At 35.2% G+C, this 26,798-nt stretch overlaps 1 protein-coding gene across 19 annotated transcripts in view; it reads left to right on the forward strand.

Moving 5' to 3' along the window:
• Positions 1-26,798, forward strand: part of Baz2b (bromodomain adjacent to zinc finger domain 2B) — a 300,548-nt gene that overhangs the window by 190,376 nt on the left and 83,374 nt on the right. For 12 of the 19 annotated variants that reach the window (XM_048345362.1, XM_048345361.1, XM_048345358.1 and 9 more), the window contains 6 exons: positions 8,307-8,495; positions 12,995-13,159; positions 14,006-14,199; positions 22,116-22,319; positions 23,072-23,467; positions 26,120-26,723. In XM_048345362.1, coding sequence (XP_048201319.1) covers positions 8,307-8,495; positions 12,995-13,159; positions 14,006-14,199; positions 22,116-22,319; positions 23,072-23,467; positions 26,120-26,723 — 1,752 coding nt within the window. The remainder of the gene's footprint in view (positions 1-8,306; positions 8,496-12,994; positions 13,160-14,005; positions 14,200-22,115; positions 22,320-23,071; positions 23,468-26,119; positions 26,724-26,798) is intronic. The other 7 variants (XM_048345360.1, XM_048345375.1, XM_048345376.1 and 4 more) reach the window with 3 other exon arrangements.

The raw sequence follows: 26,798 nt of genomic DNA on the forward strand, positions 1-26,798 counted from the left end.
GACCCTTAATGATCAATTGAGCTTACTGGGGGAAAAAAAGGAAATTCAAAGGATTTAATTAGAATTTATTTAAAAGATAATGAGAATATGAATTTACAGTCAGGAGACTGTGATATGAGAAACCTTCTCTAAAGACTTGTAAGTAAAGCCAAGGTTTCTTGGAATACTTATATTATTATGAGCTGTTATAGCACTGATTTTAGTTTACTAATCAGTACTGTAGGAATTATAAATCTTAAAGACTTAACTTTTCAACTCTCTAGTTTTCTTCAGTGAAGTTTAATGAGAAGTTTGGTCATAAAGTACAAGATATTTTTGAACTATTGTTTTATTAACTTGGTAGATTTTTTAATTTAAATTTAAGACCTTAGCAATGGATTGATAAAGAAAGTTAATGTGTTCAAGTCCATTAAGTATCCTTAAAAATCTCCTCCTAATGAGATATGTAGGAATCCTAACCTCTATTACTTTGGAAATGTAGTCTTATTTAGACACAAGATCTCAGAAAGGTAGTCAAGTTAAATGAGGTCATTAGGTAGGCCCTAATCACCTATATATACATGGTGTTCTTATAAAAGGAGAAATTTGGACATAGAAAAGCATATTGAGGATACAGGAAAAAGACCTAAGTTTACCAGAAACTAGAGAGAATTGTGCAACAGACCCTTTCTTGGCGACTTCAGGAGCAAGGGAACATGACTCTTCCAATATCTGGATTTCAGACTTCAGGCTTCCAGAACTGTGGGACAGTAAATCTGTTGTTTCATACCATTCACTCAGTTGTTGTATATGGTTATGACAACCCTAGCAACCTAAAGCAGCATAACCAAGTGAGTCTGTTTTAATTCATTATGGGAAAACTCAGACTTTTTTGTTTAATGAAACATCAAGTATCAATATATTAAAACACAAGTAAAATAAGATTTTAGAATAGGAGCATTGTTACTTTTTTCTATTTCCTTATTAAAATGAGTTGTAGCCATTTTGATCATATTAATATATATATATAATACTGAGTAAATAAAAGTATATAAAAAGTGTATTTTTTGCATTTAGCTAAGAATCTGAATTCATTCATTAGATCTAGCAAAGTGCTTATTGGGAGAAGAAACTTCTAATAAATTCAGAATAGTTATTGCCTGAGTAATACAAATTGATAAATCATTTACTATAATAAATCTAATGCTTGTTTCCCATGTTTGATACTAATAACACAGTAGCTTTTGCTCCCAAAGGTACCTCTGCTTTTAATGACTTGTTTTCCAATAAAAATGCTATTTGAGGAGACATTAATAACTTTATAATAGACAGTCCTTCCAGATATCATTTTCATCAGGTGGTCCAGATTAATATCACCAGTCTACATAGCAAGATCATATGCCTCAGGTATTTTTCTTCAAGGAAGATACATTGGATATACTTCTCAATAATATATTGCCTCTTCTAGTCATAAGCATTAGACATTTGCAAATGAAGGAATATTCTACAAAATACTTGACCAGAATTCTTCAGTGTATCAAAATCATAAAAATTATGATAGAAACTATAACACACTGGAGAAGATGAAAGCACAGAAAATTAATATGAAGGATTAATATGATAATGGGTTCCTTGGTCAAAGAAGTTATATTAGTGGGAACCTGATTAAGTCTGAATAAATTATCTAGGTAATTAATATCACCTAATTTCTTGGTTTTGAAAAATGCTCTATTGTCATTCACATAAAATATAATCTAAGGAGTGTTATGGAACATATATATGGACTCAGTATTAGTTTTGCAATTCTATGAGTCTAAAATCTCACTTAAAAATAAAATTAAGTATTACCAGCACTTGAGAAGCAGAGATAGAAGGATTAAAAGGACTTAGGATACTTTGGGCTACACTGAAGCTTCCTTATTCCAAAAAGCAAAATAATTGGGTAAATATATAAAATGAAACTACATTCCTGCATGTTTGAAATATTAAAATATCAATATTAACTAACTCTACATGCTATGAGAATAGGAGAATAAAATGAAGATTCAGGAGAAATGTTTGTTACCATTAAATACAGAATTATTTCTGTTCTTTAATCATAGTTCAAATATATATATATATATATCTTACACAGTTTGAATTTCAGAGTATTTAAACGCTGTGCTTAAGAATATAATATGATGATCAATAATTTAAATATTCCATTTATGGGGAGTTTTGATGGCATTCACTTTATTATACTCCATCATTACTATAGTGTTAACGTATTGATAAAAAAACAATCTTTGAATGAGCTACCATTTTTATTTGACTACCCATACTATAAAATGATCTTGCAGTGCTACAAAATTATGCTTGCAGTTTTAAAGAAACAGATATAATGATGTGAAGACATCTTGACACAAGTTTATGTCTCACTGGAAGATTGAAGACATTTTTAGCATATGAAAAAAGCCACATATGTGGAATTATAAGCCACCTTCTTGATTCTTAGAAAATTGATTGCTCTAGCAAATTTACAATTATTTTGTTTGAATGTGTTTTCTGAACTTAGTGTTAAGAGATTTAGTTCACTGGTACTTTGGGTTTAATGTATGTGTATTCTGTTTTGTTCTTAGAAAAGTCCTTGTTTTCCATTAATGTAAATAAAGGTATTTATGACCATGCCTTGTTATGGAAGTACTGGCTTTTGTGTATTATGTTTAATTGCTCTAGGGGGAGGGTGGTCCTGGAGCTTGAGCTCTGGGCCTGGGCCCTGTTCCTGAGCACTCTACCATTTGAGCCACAGTGCTACTTCCAGCTGCTGCTGCTGCTGCTGCTGCTGCTGCTGCTTCTGCCTCTGCTCCTTCCTTTCTCCTCCTCCCCTTCTTCCTTTCTCTTCATCCTCTTTCTCCTCATGCTCCTTTAAAATTTTTTTTGAGTAGTTTATTAACAATAGTAATCTTGTGGGGTTTTCTGCCCCAACTGACTCCAAACAGCAATCCTCAGATTTTAACCTCCTGAATAGCTAGGATTATAGGCATGAGCCACCAGCTCCCAGCTTTTAAATGTGTCCAGAGTAGGATTTCTAAAGCTCTACTGAGAAGCATCTAGCTTATTATAATTTGAGAACCTTGGTACTATAGATGTATATTTCATAATATAAAATGTGTTTAATGTTATTCGTCTATAAAACAGAAAGTAAAACAAAAATAATATTCATTGTATGGAAACTATATTTGAGTGTTATCTGTTTAAAAACTAATAACTGTGTAAAAGTATTGTTTTACAACATATTTTTTAGTTTGCATATACATCCTCTAAGAGAAACAAGTTTTCAAGGAAGATAGGTTTTATTTGGAAACATCTACGGATAAGAGGAAGAAAAAAATTTAGTTTTACAAAAGTGGAACATTCTAACATTCAAATATTGTGTTATTTATTGCTTTTAGGTTAGTAGAGCCTGTTTTACTTTTATTTTGTTTCATGTAAGAAGATACTCTTGTTTTTTATTATTTGACACTAAGCTATCACTATCTTAAAATTTGCTTTGTGAACAGTAGCTTCAGATTTCAAGATAGTTTAAAGCTGTGGGCATTGTCACAGTAATGGAACTAAAGTTGTAATCAAAGCAGCACCCCTACATGTTAAAGCCATAACATAGGCATCATTAAATTAACTTCTGACTACCCAATGAGCTGTAGTAACATTGTGAATGACTTTTGCAAGTAGAGCAGAGAAAAAGATAAGGAAGGAGATGCTACTTGAGATTGAAAAGATGTTACACTTTCAGCCATTGAAGAATGACTCTTGAAACTGAGAGCTTGAGAGGCAGAGGTCAGGAGACTTTATGGCCAGCTGAGGCACAAAAGTTCTCAACAAACTGCTGGATATGGTGGAAGAGGCCAGTTATTCTAACATAGAGGAAGCCAAGTGGCTGGAGCAGTGCCATGTGCCTGTGATTCCCAGCATGACTGGGACTGAGGACTGAGGCTCAGACTAACCTCAGTATAAATAGAGACTCTACCTCAAAAATAGCCAGCCCCAGAAGGCACTGGAGGTGTGACTCAAGTGGGAGATTTCTTGCCTACCAAGCCATAAATTCAGCCCCCAGGATTTCTAAACTAAAGACTTTATTATTCTAGTCCTTTAAAGCAAGAAAGAATCAAAGAATTGAAAGCTAGTGTTTTGGAGTTATCCAAAACAGATCCTACAAGATCTTTTCTCTGCCGCCAGAAACAGGAAAACAGCTTGATTTGTGGAGTAAAAGTGATTAAGAAGTGATTATTTCCTTCATGACTTTATTATTGTGTATGAGCACACGTGTGTGTGCATGCTTGCCAGTACTGGGGTTTGAAATGGGGTTCTCATACTATCACTTGTCTTTTTCCACTTAAAACTGGCATTCTATGACTTGAGCCACACCTCCACTTCTGGCTGTTTGATGGTCAGTTGGAGATAAGAGGCTGGACTTTCCTGTGTAGGCTAGCTTTGAACCTCAAATCTCAGCCTCCTGAGTAAATAGTATTACAAATGTGAGTGATAGATTGATTACCCAGTAATTTCCAAAGATGAAAGTTCAGTTCAACTTGCCTTTCAGGAACACTGATAGCATATTGATTATAGTATCTTTATAAGTAAAAATGTTTGATTAAGCACATTGAGTCCATGGATTGTACTGATAGTAGAAAACTATAGATTTGTTTTGTTTTGCTAGTCCTGGGGCTTGAACTCAGGGCCCGAGCACTGCCCCTGGCTTCTTTTTGCTCAAGGCTAGCACTCTACCACTTGAGCCACAGTGCCACTTCCGGCCTTTTCTATATATGTGGTGCTGAGAAATAGAACTGAGGGCTTCATGTATACAAGGCAAACACGTTACCACTAGGCCATATTCCGAGCCCCAAACCATAGATTTTTATATGTATCAAAAATTAAAAAAACACATTTAAAAAAAATTTCAAGCACATTATTAGAAACTAACTATATTCCTGAGAATTTTCTGAAGCAAAACAAACACTATCCCAAAATTTTTCTGGTCTGTTATGAGTCCTTTCTGCCTGTTTGTCTTTCTTTCTCGCTCTCTGTTTCTTTGTCAATACACTGCTTCTCTTTTTAGAAATTAAATTTACTTTTAAAATTATCTTTAGATTGTTGTACAACGGGGTTTTAATTCAACATACCAATTTATGATTACAATTCATCTTGATCAGTGTCACCCTGTCTATCATTATCTACCCACAATCTTAATACCACCCATTTTCTCAATTTACCAGGTTCTCTTTTTACATATGCCCGTTGAGTATTAGGACTGTATTCACCTACCATCCCTCTCTCCATATGACCACCTCTGCCCCTTAAGCTCCACTCACATTGTCAAGTCCCCCTTCACAAATAAAATGTTGCAGCTTCCTGGATTTTCTATTTAGGCTTTGAAGAAGAAAAACAATTATTTATTGGTCTACATCAGACACCCAAGTTTGCATCCTTTCCTTGTTCTTCCATCTGGTAGGTTCTTTATAAAAAACACTTCAAAGATTTTTCCTGTAAGATCTAATTACTGCCTAATTGTAGTGGGAAGCCTACGTAAAGCAGACCTTTTTCTTTGTAGGATGATGATAGAAAACATGCTTTATCAATTTATTAAAATATCTTTTGGCTAAATTATTTTAAATTTTCTATTTCAGGAAAAAAGATACCACATTATTTCAGTAAAGAATATAGGGTTTGCCTGTGCACAGTGGTGGAAGTCCGCGGAAAAGTAGAGACCCGTGCGGCTCATGTAGTAGAGGCTTTTCCCTTGACTATGTGTCTGGGGATGGGGAGAAGGGTAAACAACAGGGAAGATTTCATTTAGAGCTAAATAATACTTTTGTCATTCACCTTGTGTTAGAACTAAGTTACAGTGTAGTCAGGGTTGATGTTTATAAACAGGAGAAAATACAGGATTCTTACTGTTTTTAGCACAGAGCTCAATAATTCTCTCCCCAAAGTAAATTATTTGCGGGATTTGAAACTGCTCCCTTATATACACCAGGCAGGCAATTTGCTTTTCACTGAACTACATTTCCAGCCCTTCATTTATTTGTTTTGAATAAAGGTCTCAAACTTTTGATCCTCTAGCCTTAGCCTCCCAAGTTCTGGAATTTCAGGTGTATACCACCATGATCATCTTCACAGTGAACTGTTTCTTTCTTATTTGTTTAAGCCTTACTGGGCTTTGAACTGAGGGCAACATGCTTGCCAAGCAGGTGCTCTAATGCTGAGCCAGGTCTCCAGTCGTTTTTTGCACTGCTTATTTTTGAGGTAGGATCTTGCTTCCTGCCCAGCCTTGTGTCTGGATCACTATCTGCCTATTTTAGGCTTTCTTTCACAACTAGAATAAACAGTTGTGTGCCACTGTACCCAGCTATGAGTTGAGAAGGAGCTAATGGGAACTTTTCTGCCGGGGCTAGCCTTGAACTATAATCCTCTCATTCTTAGCCTCCTAAGTGGCTAGGACTGTAGACCTAAGCCACCTGTTACAGTAAGTTCTTAGGAGAGCCTGGACTGCAAGGTTTGATACTCTGTTTTTGTCACAGGAAGTTAAAAAAAAACAATAATTATTTCTTGGAAGTTGATACTTCGAAAACTTGATACTAGTGGCTCACAGTTATCTTAGCTACTCAGGATGCTGAGACCTGAGAATCTTAGTTTTTTTGTTTTTTTTGTTTGTTTTTTTTTGCCAGTCCTGGGCCTTGGACTCAGGGCCTGAGCACTGTCCCTGGCTTCTTCCCGCTCAAGGCTAGCACTCTGCCACTTGAGCCACAGCGCCGCTTCTGGCCGTTTTCTGTATATGTGGTGCTGGGGAATCGAACCTAGGGCCTCGTGTATCCGAGGCAGGCACTCTTGCCACTAGGCTATATCCCCAGCCCCTGAGAATCTTAGTTTTAAGGCCATCCTGGGGAAGGAAACAGTGAGACTTTTATTTCCAATTAACCATCCAAAAGCCAATTCAAAGTCCCAGCAGGAAAGTAATGAGACTCTTATCTCTAAACAAAAAAACAAAAAGTTGAAAGTGAAGTTGTGGTTCAAATACTAGAGAACTAACCTTGAGCAAAAGAAGTTAAGAGACAGTGCCAGGCCCAATTTCAACCCTAGTACCTAGTACCAGCATGAGAGAGAGAGAGAGAGAGAGCGAGAGAGAGAGAAAAAGGATTTCCATGTGGAGACTGAAAAGTCACACTGAAGTTTAATATATTACATAGTACATCAAAGTTTTTCAATAATTTGTTTTGTTTGTTTTGTTTTTGTTGTCAGTCCTGAGGCATGGACTCAGGGCCTGAGCACTGTCCCTGACTTCTTTTTGCTCAAGGCTAGCACTCTACCTCTTGAGCTATAGCGCCACTTCTGGCTTTGTTCTATATATGTGGTGCTGAGGAATTGAACCCAGAGCTTCATGTATATGAGGCGAGCACTTTACCACTAGGCCATATTCCCAGCCCTCAATAATGTTTTTTAAATAACCACTTGCAAATCCAATTAGCAATTTTATTCATTAATTCCTTGTGTTATCTTTTTTTTTTTTTTTCCTGGCCTGACCTGGGCTTTGAACTCAGGGCTAGGGCTCTGTCCCTGAGCCTTTCTGTGCCCAAGGTTAGAGCTCTACCACTTGAGCCACAGCACCACTTCGGGCCTTTTGTTTATGTGGTACTGAGGAATCAAACCCAGGGCTTCATGCATGCCAGGCAGGCACTCTAACCACTAAGCCACGTTCCCCAATCCCTTGTGTTATCTTGTAGATTATTTTATTAAGCTAGAATATACTCCCATTTTGGAATCCTGATATTCTACTCAACTAAAAGGTATTAGAAAACAAAAGTGCCTCAATTCTGGCTCATGGAAACTGGGATCTTTTTGCCTAAAGTGTATGATACTTTCAGGAACGATTTGTAACAGATTTGGGACCTATTTTAGTGATTTTCTACTTTAGATTAATAGAGCATTTGTATTCTTTTAATAAGCAAAAATATTTGATATTACATTAATGCACATATATTAACCAAATTTGGCCTCATTTCACCGGTCAAATAATCTTAATGAAAATTATTTACTTGAAACATTAATTATCAAAACTGAGCTTAATAAGATTCTACCATCATTCATTTTCACTTTTACAACACTTTTATGCTTCTAGAAATATCTCATTCTGTAGTTGAAGAGTAAAAATTACAGCAGAAAAATGTAAAATAAAAATTTCACAGGAAAACAGTTATTATAAATTTAAAGCGTAAGCACTGAAACCAGATAAATCTCATGTTTTTTTTTTTTTTTTAATAGTACAACTTTAAGTGTGTTTTTTTCCCTCCCAGGACATTTATTCAGAGCAGCTGGGGATCAACCGTTTAACCTGTCCACAGTGTCGAGTGCCTTCCCAATGGTCAGCCACCCAGTCTTTGGTCTACATTCAGCCAGCTCAGGGCATTCAGAATTTGGTGGTTTGGGGACACTTGGTACACCCACAGCCTTAGCCGCACATCCCCAACTAGCATCTTTTCCAGGTAAACATTATTACAGTGTTCAAGGAAAAGAGGAAAGCTTGAAAATGTTCAAGCAGTAATTTGTGTATTAAAGTAAACAATAAAGGGATAGTCTAATGCCTGGTGTATTAAAACTTGTGTAAGAATCTTAATCACATACAAAAGTATATAATACATGTATTAGGTGGCATAGCATCAGAGTATTCAGGTATTTGATTACAAAAAGAGATATTCACCATACAATGGAATAATAAAGCCAGGTTTTCCAGTGTATTTTGTTGAAATGTAGTAATCAGAAAAGTACATATTATAAGTGTAGCATTTGAATTTTTTCAGGTTAATTTGATTTTTAAAAAAGTATTCACTTGGCTGGGGCATGACTGAAGTGGTAGAGCATCTGCCTGTCATGTGTGAGGACTGAATTCGAATCACAGTACTTCCCCTCCCCCCAAAGCCAGGAGCAAAATGCCATTCATGTTACTTGTAGATGAATGTTCAAAGCACCATGTTTTATAATACTCAAATATCTATCAGCAGATGACTGGGTAGATAAAATATGGCAAATCTAAATAGTAAGATATAATTCTGACATCTTGGCCTAAGTTTTCTTATCAGTAAAATAATAACAATAAAAATAATAAAACACCAACACTAATAATCCTTGCCTCCAAGGTGCTTGTGAAGATGTGATGTACAGGGTCTGATAACTAGTCCATAATTGGTAGCTATCAATATTTTTTCTTGCTTTTTTTAATGGTTAATAAATTACCAAGTGCTTCTTTAAAAGGAATGCGTGTTGTTTAAACTCAATGCAGAAAGGGTTGATGGTTAAATGTATACTCTGAGTATTATTTCTTGAGTCATTATTCCTTTGATTTCTAGTCTCAGGTAGCCAAGCCTACATATTTTCTTTAAAAATATTGGTAAGAACTTATTTTATTCTGCTTTTTGCATCATTGTTTAACAAGGTAAACAGCGGATATTTCCTGAAATAGAAGATTCCTAAATAAAAGTCAAAATAGCCATTAATAATAATAATAATAATAGTTCATTGTAGTACTAGTTTGAGCATTTCTAAAACAGTGTGATTACAGTATTACTAAAATCAAATACCTTCTGCAGTGGACTAATGAATTAACAAGTATAAAAATTATTTATCTGGGCTTTAGTAAATTTGGTGCTTCCATAAAGTATGTAATTGTTCTACCTTACATTCAGTATTAGGTTCAATGCACTAGAACAGTTATTTCAGAATATACTAACCATATAGTTTATGTTCTGTTTCATCCTGGGACGAGATACAAACAGACAATTATGAGATGCAGTCTTTAGTGATTAAGAGAATGGCAACATTAGCAAACTTCTTTGCCAAATGAACTACTATTATGTCTGGTTTTGAGAGGACTAGTTTGGTGCAATAACTGAAGTTTAAATTCTCTATAATTTACTCTATCCTAAAGGGTAAGCAAACTGCCAATTTAAAAAAAAAAAGTAAATCAAAGACACAGGAATGCATTACTAGCAATTGTGAGTAAGGAATAATTTGTTTTTAAATTTCATGCACTTCCAATGTATTATTCATCTTTGCTTAAACCAAGAAATATAAAATTGTTTAGTAATAAATTATTTTCAATCTACATTGAAATAATATTTCCTGGTAATTTCTTTTAAAATAGTTTTTGATTGATAGATTGTAATGCTATTATACCATGAATTTTGATGATGTGTCTAGCTCTTCCAACTATGAATGTTTTTAAAATTATGCCCAATCAGAGCAAGGTATGGTAGAGCATACCTATAATCCTAGTACTGGAGGATGAGGCAGAGGATTGCAAGTTTGAGACCAGCCTGAGCTACATCGTAAGTTCCATGCTAGTTTGGGCTAACTTCTGAGAACCTGTTTCAAAAGAACAAAAAAATAATAATCTGTTAAATCTATGTTTAATTGAGATTCAGTGTATTCTCAGATATTATCTTTCTAGTGAGAATGATTAATGTTGCTACTATGCTGATATCTCTTTTGATTGTGCTTAGAGATTCATTATGTACTGAATTTTGTTATCCTTAATTTGTATTCTTCATTTTATCAACAAGCCAGTTTGTGATAAATTTAATTGTTTATTTTCCTAAATTTGTAAGATAAATAAACTTGTCACTTTATAAAAGATGTATTTCCTATGAAATAATATCAAACATTTGTAGAGTTTATTTTCAAAAGCTGAACAATGTTCAGCTCTTGATTTAATTCACTTGTTATCTACTTTCCTCTGTGGTGCCACCTTATTCATAACGTATTTTCCTATTATCTTTAATTTCTACTGCTGACTTCATTTCCTAGTCATAGGGCTTGAACTTAGGGCAAGGGCCAAGCTGTTTTACTCAGGGCCTAATGCTCTATCTCTAGTACTACAGCAATACTTCCTAATTTTTGATAGCTAATTGGGGATAAGAATTTTACAGGCTCCCTGCCTCAGCTACCTTTCAACCTCCATCGTCAAATCTAAGCTTCCTGCATAGGTAGGATTACAGGTATGAGCATGGGCGGGCTGGCTCTCCCTGAGCTTTTTATGCTGGAGGCTAGCAGTCTTCCACTTTGAGCCACAACTCTACTTCCAGTTTTCTGGTGGTTAACTGGAGATAAGAGCCTCACAGACTTTCCTGCCCCTACTGGCTTTGAACTACAATCCTTATATCTCAGCCTACTGAGTAGTGAGGATTACAGGCTTGAGCCACCACTACTTGACCATCATTCCACCTTTACGAGCCAGATAATGAAACTGTGCCTCTCTTTCCATGGTATTTGCAATGATATTAAAAGGAATGTTTTTCTAGAACAACATTAAGCATCCTATACTATGGTACATTAAATAATATTGAGTTCCTCTCATGTAGTATTATGTTTCCACCCTCTAATTTTAATGAGGTATTGTAATCAAAGAAAAATATGCATGGTTTTTTTTGGAAGATTGGCATGAAAGATAACAGATTTTGGAATTTATGGGATTAGTAAATTGGGGATTCTAGGATTTTATTTAGGGCTATACAAAACTATTCAAATATCTTCTTTCTTTACCTTCCTTGAAAAATGTGCTCTATAAAAATTGACTCTTATCCTTGCTTGGTGGCAAATGCCTGTACATAACCCCAGATATTTGAGAAACAGCAGCAAGACTATTTAAGCTTAAGTTAACAAGTTGTTATCTTCGAAATAAATACCAAAAGGACTGAGATCATGACTTAGGTAGAAGAGGTCTTATTTCCCATGTATAAGGTATTTAATCTCAGTCGCATACACACACACACACATACACACACACACACAGTCTTCTTATTTCCCATGCATAAGGTATTTAATCTCAGTCACACACACACACACACACAGTCTTCCTTTATAACTAAAAGTTTTAACTATGAACTGCTGCTTGAATATCTGAAGTATATATATATATATACTTATATATACATATATATTCAATGATTTTTTCTACCACTTTTAGTTATCTTCTATTGATAAATTATTATCATCTATAATTTATATAGAAAAGTATAAATAGAACTTTTTTTTTTTTTTTGGCCAGTCCTGAGGCTTGGACTTAGGGCCTGAGCACTGTCCCTGGCTTCTTTTTGCTCAAGGCTCTGCCACCTGAGCCACAGCGCCACTTCTGGCCGTTTTCTGTATATGTGGTGCTGGGGAATTGAACCCAGGGCCTCATGTATACGAGGCAAGCACTCTTGCCACTAGGCCATATCCCCAGCCCCAGAACTTATTTATTTTAAGGAAAGAAACTACAAATTTTATAGTTCAATGTAAAGTTGTTTGTCTTTGAAATTTTCATTGAGAATTTATTTCTTAGACAAAAAAATTGATTTTTCTTTCAGTTTTTGGTTCACTATAGAATATTTTCTTCCATTGAGGTATGCTTGATTACAGAGACTGGTAGTATTGTGAAACTATCTGATTTATCAAACCCCCAATGTAATTACTATATGTATAATTTTTATATTATTATATATTATAATATATCATGTATATCTTATATATCTTGTATAATCTATTATGTGTATTATATATAATTATTATATATAAGTTGAGGAAATTCTCACTTAGGTTGTAGATCTAAGTTGAAATTCTAAAGCCTTAAAACAATATAGACATCAATATTTTCCTTATCCATTTAGGAAATATATGTATGTCATCAAAGAGTCAATTAGTTACTTATATTCTGTTCTGTTTCATTTTTTAAACTATGAAATACTTTGTATTCTTTCTGGCTTGAATCTAGAAAACTGTTAAGTGAAGCCACTTGAATCTGGCCTAATGAGAGAAATAATGAGGGTACCAGTTCTAATTAACTGTTCCCACCCAGTTAGAAAGAGATGGGAACTATATGTATTGCATAAGTCTTTTCAAGGAAACTTAAGGGAGGGGATGGAAATCATAAATGAAATATAGAAATCAGTAACTAGAATGAACTAGAAAGGTCATTGAACTGTTTTTCTCTGGCTGGTTTGATTTTGAGGTACAGAATGGTGGCGAACAGCAGATGTTCATACTCGTCCCGCAGCACCTTACTTCCCACCACTACTCGGAATTCCACCACTGTTTGCTCCTCCAGCCCAGAATCATGATTCTTCATTCCATTCAAGGACTTCAGGAAAAAGTAACCGAAATGGTCCTGAAAAAGGTACGCATGTTAATATGAGTGAAGTACTATTAAATCTTCCATTGCAATACTGATTTTCCCTAGTTCAGGTTTAATAATTTTTTTTACAGCATGTGCTACATCTTGTCACTATCTTGCTTAATTTTGATAGTAATTCTCAGAGATTGGAACTCTTCTTATTTTTCAGCCTAAGTTTAGATTCACAATAAAATACTGCTTTACATACTGACAGTCAATCAGGATTAGAATTCAGTTCTGTTGCCTTTTCCTGTGTATCTCATTTGTCTCCCTGTTTTCAATGCAATATAATTGCTTTTCATCTTTAATTTCAACAAATATTCTAAATTTTGTTTTTCTTTTAAGTAATACTAATATTTCTGTACATAAAGTGATTTTTTAACTTTAATAAGTGTTTGGGGGAACTTCCTCTAAACAGGAAATATTTGCCTCTTTTGTATTTCTAAACTTTTCATTAGAGTAACATTTATATAATTTAATGTTAGACTTCCTAAAGTGAATAATTCAGTGTTATTTTCTGAATTTATAACGCTGTATAGTCACCATCTCTCTTACTGTAAAATGTTTCCCAACTTAAAGAAAACTTCCCATCACCATTTAACACTTGTTCTCTCGAGCCCTATTTCTTAAGTCCCTGCCAAGTTCTACTTTGCCCTCTGTCTCTATGGATACACCTACTGTGAATATTTCATGTAGATGAAATCAAATGATATATGACCTCTTGTGTCTGGCTTCTCCCATTTACAAGGTTCTTGAATTTTATCTACATTGTACATTTATCAGTACGTCATTTCTTTTTATGAACAAGTAATATTCTATTATATAAACATGATTATTTTTGTCTTCAAGGTATAAATGGTTCAGTTAATGGAAACAGTACATCATCTGTAATTGGTGTGAACACATCTGTACTAGCCACTACTGCTTCAAGTTCCGTGGGGCAGACTAAAAGTACCAGTTCAGGTGGAGGAAATGTAAAATGTAATCAGGAACAAAGCAAAAGCCAGCCTTTGGATGGTAGGGCTGACAAAATCAAAGATAAGGTAAGTTACTCTTTGAAGAACAAATATATAACACATCTCTGTATAATTTAAACATTTTAAAGCTCAAACTGTCATAATCTATAAATTTATTTAGTAGCAAGTTTCTGATTTGTAGATGTATATTTTTATGGCATAATGCTCATATTATAAATCTTGACAACTTAAAACTAATGGAAACAGCAATAATGCATCCTCTGACTTTGTGCATGCTGCTGTACCACTAAACTACACTCCTAGTCCCAATAGGTAAAACTGGATTGAGAGCTTACTAGCTATCACTCTGCTCTACTCTCTTTGCTCTACTATCTTTTGTTTTTTCTAGCATTCCAAGTGAAAAATGAAATGAGGAAGTAACACCAAAATAACTAGCAAATAAGGATTCAAAATCAAATAAGTTGACACTCAGCCTGTAGACTTCAGAGAAAACAAAACTGAACAAAAAAGATGAAGATCTTTTATTATGGAAATTTCAAATCACATAGATTAATCCTCTGTACCCATTATACAGTCTCAACTCACTTCATGTCCAGTTTCATTTGTTTCTCCAACTATATAGGCTGTTAATTTATTGTCTCTGAGCTCTACATTCACCCTTTCTTTTTTTACTAGTTGGCATAATGTTAGGCTTTGTTAGTAAAGGGTTTCTTTTTTGGTTCATCAACATTTTCTTTTAGCTGTGGATGCCAGTGGTGGATTTCTTGCCATCTAGTGGCTTCTCTGCTATTGGTGGTCAAGAGAGCCTGTAATGGTCAAGGTCTCAGTAGTACCCACCTTCTAGTGAGCTTCACTCGCATCCCTGTAAGCAGCTTCTAGACTAGACTTGATGGGAAAGTAGTGGAGTGCTTTTCCAGCTAACTGACGCCTCAGCTGACAAGTTACTAGCCAAAGTTTTTTCTTGGCTCTCAGCTATCTTTTATGCCAGGCTTGATCTGTAATATCCCATTGAGCATCTCTACCATCCATCAGGCCATAATCTTATCCTGTCCAATGAAATCTGAAGCTCAGTCTTTGAGTGAGTTGGAGTTGGAGTTGGAGGAAAGAGGCCATTTTCTAAGATGGTCTTTACTTTAGTACTCTATTTCAGCCCTATAAAAAAACTAGCTGTTTTCTGTTTCTACTATTCCTGTATTTTTTAAAAAGAGAGATTTCTTCATGCTTGTTAGTAATTAACCTTTTGTCGCTGGTTACTTTCTTTTCTTTTCTTTTCTTTCTTTCTTTCTTTTTTTTTTTTTTTTTGAGACAAGGTCTCACTGTGTAGCACAAGCTACTCTGGAGTTTGTGATCCTCCTTCCTTAGTTTCCAATTATGAGATTACAGGATTATACCACCATGTCCTGACTAGTTACTAACTTGCTAACATTTTCGTACTTTCTTCCTTCAAACTAGATCTTTTCTGTTGTAGAAGGGTAACAGTGGTGGAGTTAGTGGATAATTACACATGGTAAATTCACACCAATATTTTCATCATGCCAAACTTTGGATTCTTTCCTCCACTTTCTTTCAGAGCAACCCTGACCTCTCTGCTCCATACATGAAAGTCAGCATTAAGTCCAGGGTTCCTTTATCCACTGAGCCGTCTCCAGCTATCTTAACATTTTATAAATTACATCACTCATATCAGTGAATCTGGTCTGCTTTTATTTGTAGTTTATTCTTGAGTGACAGTCTTGGTTTGTTTTGCTTAAGCCTTGGTATCAACTGAAAACATTTTAAAAACAGAGATAATAGAGTTATGTAGAGGGTTTGGGGGACTTGGAAAGAGAGACAGACTTTGTTGGTGGATAGTAGCAGAGGGAATTGAGCTCATTGTTTGTATCCATGAAGATAGAACAATGAAACATGTTGAAATAGTCTGGCAAGGGGAGGAGGGAAGCAGAGAGTGAAAGAGGAGTGAGATTGGATTATATTGTAAATGTGTGGAAACTAAACAATGAAACATCCTTCTACCCATGACTAATATAAACTAATAAAAAATGAGGTCTTTTTTTTTTCTGTACTTTTCAAACTCTGTTTCCAGGGCTGGAAGACAGTCAAAGGGTTGTGACTGTGCATTGTCTAGGCAATAGAATCAAAGTCAGCAGGAAGCTTCTGTTACACCAAAGCAAGTATAGCAAGATATGGGTTAGCCACTGATTACAAATGACATTGCTCTAAACATTGAATCTGAATAACATGCATCCTAGGTTTCAGTTTTTAATCCTAAGAAATTACTTTCTGGTCTCAGTGGTGGAGCCTTTGCTGCCTAGGATATGCGAAGCTCTGGATTTGATAACCAGTAGCCTGAAGAGAAAAAGCAAGGATTTCTTTGTTTTCACTGAGCATATTTCAGAGATACTTCCTCCAAATCTCTCTGTTTTCTTCTCAATAGAAAATTGTTATTTTCCAGGATGTAGTGCACTTATCTGAGTGCTTGGGGGAGAGGCTTACTGGTACTCATCATAAAAGCACCATAGTACTGTACTTAGGTCCCAAAATAAACATTTTCTTTTTTCCTTTAAAAACTGCTGACCACTGAGCAAACATGATGAAAGACTCAGGCTGTTTCCTCCCAGGGACACGGGTTTCAGGGTCTGATTCCACCTGTTGCTCTTAGCTGTTCTCAGTTCTCTTGTTTCAAAGCATTCCCATTAGTGTAGGTAACGAGGGCCTGTCTCCAAGCTGTGCCAGCTTCTCTCCCTGCCAGACACCAAGTGAAGAAATATCACCTGTTCTTAATTCTCATGCTACTTTAAAGCAAATCTCAAATATCTTGTTTGTATTTCTAAAAGCTCAGTGCCCTTGCTTATAAACTTTGCACTATTGTACCTCTTGGAAATAGTGCTAAAATCTTGAAAAGTCTGAAATCTTAAATGTTTTGTGCTCCCAGAAATTCAAGGTATGCTATAAGACTTAGGAAGAATACATGTGAAATAGCCCCTATCTTTGATACTAATAAATAACCTACATTCACATCCTAACCAGAACTCATGCTGAACTCGTGCTGTTAAACTAAAAACTGTTATCAGATGCATGTGTTAACTGTACAGGAGCCCTTCCTTTATATAGACATTCTGATGTCACATACTAGTGTCTATAGCTAGATAGTGAAAGTAACATATGAGGCATTGGCTATTAAGGTAAAAATTTGGTCTTAGAATCCAGAGAGAATTTAATTTAGTATCATCCTAATCATTGTAGCCTAATGTATGGTCTGGCATGAGTTTATGATGATGAGTTGTTTAGTAAGTAAATTGATATGGAAGACAACTGAGGAAAAATCCTATACCTTTTTACTCAGAATTTTTAGTTTGAAAAGTTTTATTAAAAAATGCTTTGTGAGCTCTCTTACGTATAGTTTGGAGGGGAAGTTCTTTAGCAAATTCTTCTGTCCTTCCCAGAGGATGTTGCCTTCACTGAGGAGCCTTCCCTGGAAGCCACTGATTAAATCCAATTCCCTGATGTAGTCTGCATCTATATTTAGGGAAAGCATAGATATTTAAAGAATTAAATTCAAATTTGTCCACTTTGTTTTGATGTTATTTTATTTTGTGTTTTAGTGCCCATGCTAGGGTTTGAACCTAAGATGTCATATTTACTAGGCAAGCACTGTGTCTCTTTAGCTATGCCTCCAGTCCTTTTGCTCGTGTGTGTGTGAGTGTGTGTGTGTGTGTGTGTGTGTGTGTGTGTGTGTGTTGACTCTAGGACTTTGGTACTATCCCTGAGCTTTTATGTTCAAATCTAGTGCTCTACTTCTTGAGCCACACTTCTGGCTTTTGGGTGGTTACTTGGAGAGAAGAGTCTCATGGACTTTCCTACCTGGGCTGGCTTTGAACCATGATCCTTAGAACTCAGCCTCCTAAATTGCTAGGATTATAGACATGAGCCACCAGTACCTGGTATTCTCTGATTACTTCTGATATAGGATCTTACTTTTTGCCTAGATTGTCCTGGCCTGTGATCCTTCATTTACACTTCTTACTATAGCTGTGTAAGCACATGCCACTCTACCTATCCTTTTTTATCTCAATGAGTGTCTCATGAACTTTTTTTGACTCGGCTGTCTACACCTGGGATCTTTCCTGTCTTTGCTTCTTGTTTTGCTGGGATGACAATCACATGTCATCATGGCATTTCACAAACTTTTTACTTGGGCTGAGCCTGAACTGTACTCCCCCTAATCTTAGCTTCAAAAATTTCTAGGATTACAAGTGTAAGCCACCAGGCTCAGCACATAAGTTAATTTTGACAAAGAATAAAACAATGTAGGTTGAATGAGTTCTATTTTTGCTGTTATACAAAGTATTTTTCCCGTGCAACCAAAACAGCCTATCAAAAGGATATATATATATATATGTATATATATATATGCAAGTTTATGAGTAAAAATAGCATATGTTTGGGAATAAGAAATGTTAAAGCTGCTGTGGAAAATAGTATGAGAATTCTCAAAAAATATAAAATAGAATTATGTTATGATTCAGCAATTCCACTGTGGAAATCTATCCCAGAAAATTTAAAGGAACGACTGAAAGATATATCTTCACATGATCATATTACAGCACATAAAAATGTATAATTCTGTTTCTATGAGCTACTTAGAATAGTTATACTCTGATGTAGAAGTGGAATGGTGGTAGTAGGGGCTAGATTTAGGGAGGAGAAAGGGAGTTGGGTTTAATGTATATATTTTCAGTTTTACAAGTAGAAAAGGTTCTGAGATGATATTCTCTTGACTGCATAATATTCTACATGCCTGTCATACTAATGAACTTGCACACTTAAAATAACCAATTAAGACTGCTAATTTTGCATGTAATTTACAACAGAAAATTTTTGGAAAGAAATCTTGTGATCAGTCCCTCTAGTTCTGTTCCTCTTAGGGTAAAGTGCTTTTATCCTTTTCTCTTTATTAAGAGCTATATGATTGGAACTCTTCCAGTTCACCATTCTTATCCTTCTTCTGTGGTTCACATTGTCTAGCTGGTCTGGTTGACTTTCTATTTTTGAACATGCCCCCAGTGGCATTATCTTCTCAAGCACATGGCTTTCTTTTGCTGTTTCTCTTATATTTAAATGCTCTGAAAGTGTGATTGGTGCTTACCCTCCTTTAGGTCTTAGCTCAGGAATGTTACTACCTGATGACAGTGTTACCTTCCTCACACCAGCCTCACTCCATAGCTGTTAATATCTAGTTCTCCTGTTTATATGTGGTATTTGTCATTCAACACTTTTTATTTACATCACTGTTGATTTCCTTTCCCTATAGGAGTATTTTACTATTTCTCATACCTTGCATCCCTAGAAACCTGGGCAGCTATACCTGATGGATAATAGCCTCAAATATGTGTTTGTTTTGTTATTGAAAGCAGAAAGTATAGTGAGATGAAAGTTCAAGGAGAGGCTTCTGAGAAGCTTTTTGAGATCAGATGCAAGGAAATTAATAAGCTTTTCTTTGATCATTTTTATAAATCTAAGATGATCCTTTTTAAAAATGTTTTAAGTGAGAAGAAAGAAACATGCAGTCTAATTATGTGTAAATCTCTCCCCTCCCTTCCTCTCCCCTTCCCTCTTCTTCTCTTTCCTCTCCCTCTGACTTTGGAAATGAAACCGATGGTGATATCCAAACACTGTTTTCCCTTGTTTTCTAATACTGATGCCTGCTTCTTCAATATCTTAGAGTGCCTTTGCATTCTGTTAACATACACTTTCCTGAGACCACATGCAGCACAGTCACAGTGCTCATGAATTCCTGTGCCTTGTTCAGATATGAACGTAGGAATTCTCTGTTGTTCACAGAAATCTTCTTAGCCTAAAGCTTGAGAACCAGCACATCCTGACCCATTCCATGGGTATAGAGACCCATTTCCCATACTATATTTAAATATAAAATTATACACAAACTTCCTGTTGCATTGAAATTGTTTTTTTTCCCCCTACGAAATCACTATCACTTCCTGATACTTTCAGCTCCTTTCTAAACCCTCCTAAACCAAAAGTGATAACTTCAGTTTAGATTCCTTATGATTTTCATAGTCTTGGTGAGTATAATTAGGCACCCACAAAAATATTGGTTGCAAGGAACGAGCAGCTTTTTGCCAAATAAATGCTAGGCTTATTACTATTCCTTTCCTTTTAATTTCTACATTATGATCTGTCTCTACTTGCTATCCTCACATTACTGTAGATTGTACTTAATTTTGTTGCACTATCATTTAAGTGTTTCTCCTTTTGTTTCTCATCCCTCTTTGCTTTCCTCTGAGGGAAGAGCTAGATGCTGCACGGAAAGACAGTGTCTATTAGGATGTGCCTGTGGAAGAGTTATTATACCTTTGCTGGGAGCAATTAATAGAGCCATTGAATGAATACAAAGTAACAATAAGTTACTCTCCTTACATATAAGCTGTATTTTATTTCAGTATATAGAAGCATAAAAGGAAGAGTATAGGTTTGTAGTCTTGTAACTATGGCTTCAATTTTTCTTCCTATTAGGTTAATTACTATTTTTCTCTAAGTCCTTGTAATTATGAAAGATTTTTTGTTAATTTATAATGTCTCTTTTTGCTCTGTTTTATTTCACCTGTCAGCAAATGCCATTTAGATGGCAAATATCTGTAGATTGTCCTTAAATAACTATAGATTGTACTTAATCTTGTTGCACTATCATTTAAGTATTTCTCCTTTTCAGTATTCCTAGAGTTCTTGCTTTTCTATTGTTATGTAGCTGTTTAATGCATGATCTTCCTTTGTATTTATTTTTTACAATTGTCTGTCTTTAAACACAAAACTTCCTTTTTTAAAAAAGGTAACCTATTAGACATTTCTATCAACTTTGGATTGTTTTTATCACAGTAGTCTTAAATTTTCCAGACATAAATCTCTTCATCTATTATATTTTTCTTTCTCTCTATGAAAATCAAATTCTTTGATGCTAACTAAAATGGCCCCATAAACCTGCTACTACCTGTTTTATCTTCCTTATAGCACTTATTACTATATACAAATACTGCTTGTATAATGATCATCTGTTTACCCCTCTAATAACCAGAATGAAAGTTTCTTGAAAGTAAGGGCAGCCCTTTATACATAATTGATGACAAGTACCTAAAAAGGGGTATGTTGCTCATATTATGGGTGATTATTAGACTATTCATTATCCACAGAAAGCAGACAGAGATAAATGTATCTAACATTTTTATTGTAATTGTAATTAGATTTTGGGAGCTGTCCTTTTTAACATTATACATTTTGAAATACAACATATGTAATATATATACTATATATGTATATGTAGTATATATACTATATAGTATACTATATAGCGTATACTATAGTATATAATATATATACATACTATATAGTATATAGCATACTATATTATATATATAGTATATATATAGTATATTATATAGTATGCTATATACTATATAGTATATACTATAGTATATATAGTGTATATAGTATATACTATATGCACTGTACTATATAGTATACTATATACTATATAGCATACTATATAGAGTATACTATATACTATATAGTATACTATATACTACATGCCATACCATACTATACTATATACTATATAGTATACTCTATATAGTATACTATATCGTATACTATATACTATACTACTATACGATATACGTATATAGTATACTACGATATAGTATACTATATACGATATAGTATACTATATATAGTATATTATGTAGTGTACTATATATAGTATATTCCACATATGACAGAGCTTGCAGATTTTATTATTGAATTCACAAGAAAAGTTAATTGATCAGCTTGTTAAATGCCATTACAATATTGAACTTTTTCCTGAAATAGTATTTCAGTGTTAGAAATACCACCTTAACACTAAAAGAGCATATCTTCTACTGAAACTGGATTAAAAAAAATGTCTTACCAAATATTTTCTCTTTATCCAGAAACCAAGGAAGAAAGCTATGGAGAGTTCTAGCAACACTGACAGTGATTCAGGCACATCATCAGACACCTCAAGTGAAGGTATTAGTAGCAGTGATTCAGATGATCTGGAAGAAGATGAAGAGGAGGAGGATCAAAGTATTGAAGAAAGTGAAGAGGATGATTCTGATTCAGAGACTGAAGCACAACATAAAAGTAACAACCAGGTATTCATTATTGCATGGATAGAAGTCAGCAAATCACAAGCTTATCTTGATTCTCAGGATCTGAAGTTTGGTTAATTATATTGAGTTCTTACTCTGGCACATAATAGGAGATAGAAAACCTTTTTTGTGCTTTGAAATTTTTTTTTAAGTTGTTACTATAAAGGTGATGTACAGAGGGGTTATAGTTACATACGTCAACTAAAGAATACATTTCTTTTTGGATAATGGCACCTCTTACCTTGATCTCTCCCAATTTTCCCCCCATCCCTACCCACAATTTGTAAAGTTCATTTTTAATATAGTGTCCAGTGGGCACCATTGCTGCATTTGTTTACCCTTTGTCTCTCCATTTATGTACTGATAGAGAACAATTTATTTATTTATTTATTTATTTTTGGCCAGTCGTGGGCCTTGGACTCAGGGCCTGAGCACTGTCCCTGGCTTCTTCCCGCTCAAGGCTAGCACTCTGCCACTTGAGCCACAGCGCCGCTTCTGGCCGTTTTCTGTATATGTGGTGCTGGGGAATCGAACCTAGGGCCTCGTGTATCCGAGGCAGGCACTCTTGCCACTAGGCTATATCCCCAGCCCGAGAACAATTTTTTTAAAGAAAAATACTTAATGTATTTTTAGTGAGCTTTACATTTTATGTGTCTTAAATCATTAGGAATGTTTTTTAGTGTAACTTTCTACATTTCATTACTTGATGATATTGATGGATATTAAGAAGTTAAGATGTTACATCTTATTTCCAGGTGCTATTACATGGTATTTCAGACCCAAAAGCCGATGGACAGAAAGCAACTGAAAAAGCCCAGGAAAAAAGAACACACCAGCCATTACCTCTAGTGTCTGAATCCCAGACTCATTCATCATTCCAATCCCAGCAGAAGCAGCCTCAGGTTTTGTCACAGCAGCTTCCATTTATTTTCCAAAGCTCTCAGGCAAAGGAGGAATCTGTGAACAAACACACCAGTGTAATACAGTCTACGGGATTGGTGTCTAATGTGAAACCTTTATCTTTGGTAAATCAAGCCAAAAAGGAAATCTACAGGAAACTCATAGTTCCTTCTCCTGATGTACTTAAAGCAGGGAATCAAAATACCTCTGAAGAAACTAGTTCTTTGACCAGTGAATTGCGATCCAAACGGGTGAGTTAAAAATTATTTTCTTATTAGAAAAAAACAGAGGTGGAGCTAGATATGTAGCTCAGTGGTAGCATGTACTTCCCAGCACCAAAGAAGTAATTAGCTTTTATATACTTTTAGGGTCACAACACCACCCTAGTATCAAAAAGAACAATATTTGCAGTTTAAAAGATTTTAGCCCTAGGATGAAGTGTGGTAGACATAAATAGGAGGGAAGATAATTGGTTAGAATTTTAGTGATGAAGAAATCTGACACCAGTGGCCTACATCTTTAATCCTAGCTTCTCAGGAGGCTTTTCTGGAGTATTGTGGTTTGAACTCTGCCTAAGCAGAAAAAGTACAGAAGTCTTCATTTGTACAATAACCAGAAAACATCAGGCTGGAGGCATGGCTTCAAGTAGTGGAGCACCAGTGGAGTGAGCAAGTAGAACAAGTACAAGGCCCTGAGTTCAAACTCTAATACTGGGGGATAGGAAGAAAACTTTGATTTTCTTTGCTTTACTTCTACATACTTAGAAGTAAAATGTACTGCCTATAAACAAGGGAGTACAAACTTATCTTTGTGCTGCGTACTGGTGGTTTATAATTCTAGTTATCAAGGAGGATAAGATCTAGAAAGATCACACTACAGGGCCAGCCCTGGCAGAAAGTTCCTAAGACTCCACAGTTAGCCAGACAAAAAGCAGAATGAAGTCATGGCTCCTGTGAAGTAGTAGTATGAAACCAAGCAAGCATGAGACCCTCAGTTCAAAGGCTAGTACCACCAAAAAACAAAACCAACCCCAAAGAACAAGGAGGGAAGGAGGGAGGAGGAGAGGGAGGGAGGGAGGAAGGAAAGAAACTCCTTTTAAAATGTAGTTCTAAGTATTTTTTGTGTTAGGAAATTTAACTTCATTTGTTGACTTAAAATACCTTCATAATTCCAATTCATGACTAGGGGTGTGGCTCAGGCAGCAAAGCACTTGGCTAGCAAGCACCAGGCCCTGAGTTTAAGCCACAGTTCCACAAAACCAAAATAATAATAATAATAATAATAACAACTCAGTTTATATTTATATATTATTTTCATTATACTAAAGCAATCATTTTTTGTGGCTTTATTTTTATAAAGAGCAAAATATTTTAGTTTCTAACTTAGAGATGTAAATTATACCACAATGGATTATAAATTAATTTTTCTCAGAAAATATGTTACTTTTCTAGACTGTTTACATGATCAAATGTTACTCCATTAAAAGCTTTCTAAAATAAGTCCCATAGAATGTTGGGCCACCACTTCCACCAGCTTAATTGTTTATTGTTGCTGTACTGGTTATTTTATCTTATTTACTTTTTGCTGTTAGATATTGTACTTGCTAGGCAAATGTTATATCACTGAGTATAACCAAGCTCCCATATCTTAAATTTCTACTTCAAATAAATATTTTTTGACTACATTCCAAGAGCAGGACTACATTTCAAGAGCAGTTTTCTAAGTAGTGTTTTGGGAAGAATATAAGTGATAGTGGTTCTGCTTTAAAAAAAATTTAAAAATGTAAATGTATCTCCTTAGAGACTAAAGTCATTCATGGCTATGCAATATACAAGGAGTATGGCATACAATAATAAGCACATGATGGAGCTCAAAGGATAGAAGCAAAGAGTGCTTTTGGGCTCATCTTAATGAATAAGCAGTTCTTTTATCAGTTTGAGAATTAATAGATGAGGATATTTCATACAGACAAAATAGTTTCAGCAAAATGCAGAGGCAGGGAAAATATGAGATGCCCTAGCTTTGAGAAATAGCCCAAGTCACTTGGAAAGAAGGTGTGATAGTGCTGAATAATAGAGTAATTTGAATAGTAAGGTATACAGTTTATACAGTTGGCTACACTCTAAGAAGTTAATATAATAAGGGTTAATCATACATAGAAATGGCATTAGTATATCCCAGATTGTTACTAGAGTAGGTAAAATTATAGCATTGCTTAGATTTGAATAATATATGTATCATGTATAGATTTTAATAGTATTCAGGATGGAACTCAGGACTTCCCATTTAGTAGGCGGGTGCTCTAATGCTGAAGCAAGCCTCTAGCCCTCTTTGGCCTCTTTTACAATAGGGTCTTCCTTCCCTCCTGAGTGAATGGGAATCTATTTTTACTTCCCATGAAGCCAGCATGACAGGTGCATGCCACTATGTCAAGCTGTTGATTGAGAAGGTGTCTTACAAACCTTTTTGCCTGGGTTGGCCTTGAACTATATGCTCTCAAGAAGCTACAAGTCCAGTCATGAGCCACTGATGCCTGGCAAATTTGAGGAGTGTTTTGATGAAAGGAACAGAAGCCAGAATAATGGACCAACATGATGAAAAAAAAAAGAAAGCAAACAAAACCTAAAAGATGCTTTTAGAGTCTCAGATATAGATTATTTTTAGAGTGAGACAAGTAGTATAGATAGGGAAAGTATATACAGTTTGAATGGGACGAATTAATTATATCTTAAATATGTTAAGTCTTGTCAATTTCAACAGTCAACTAGTCACTGCTGTCATTCCTTTTACAGACCTTGTATATTAAGATTTAGATCTGCATGTGAGCAGCTGTTTTTGGTACTGAAAACACATAAAGGCAATCTTTATGCTACATTTAATTTTTTAAACTTATGTTTCAACAGGAACAATATAAGCAGACATTCCCATCACAGTTAAAGAAACAGGAGTCATCTAAGAGCCTGAAGAAGGTTATTGCAGCTTTGTCAAACCCAAAAGCAACCTCTAGCTCACCAGCACATCCAAAACAAACACTAGAAAACAACCACCCTAATCCATTCTTGACAAATGCACTTTTAGGGAACCACCAACCAAATGGAGTTATTCATAGTGTCATCCAAGAAGCTCCTCTAGCACTTACTACCAAATCTAAAGTTCAGAGTAAACTTAATGAAAACATTGCTACTGCAAGCAGCACCCCCTTTTCCTCACCTGTGAATCTGAGTACAAGTGGAAGAAGAACACCTGGCAGTCAGACACCTGTCATGACCTCTGCCTCCCCCGTTCTCCATAGTCAAGGGAAGGAAAAAGCAGCGAGCAATAATACAAACACATTAAAAACACAACATCACTCTCATCCTGCAAAGTCTTTGGTGGAACAATTTAGAGGAACAGATTCAGACATTCCTAGCAGTAAAGATTCTGAAGATTCAAATGAGGATGAAGAGGAAGATGACGAAGAAGATGAGGAAGATGATGAAGATGATGAATCTGATGACAGTCCATCAGGTAATTATGCATTTTAAACTTTAAAGCATGTCTGTAGTGTTATGTGAGCTAAACATTTTAATTAGCAAATCTAGA

Source organism: Perognathus longimembris, chromosome 4 (assembly GCF_023159225.1).
Source record: "Perognathus longimembris pacificus isolate PPM17 chromosome 4, ASM2315922v1, whole genome shotgun sequence".
In the NCBI taxonomy this organism is placed as follows: domain Eukaryota; kingdom Metazoa; phylum Chordata; class Mammalia; order Rodentia; family Heteromyidae; genus Perognathus; species Perognathus longimembris.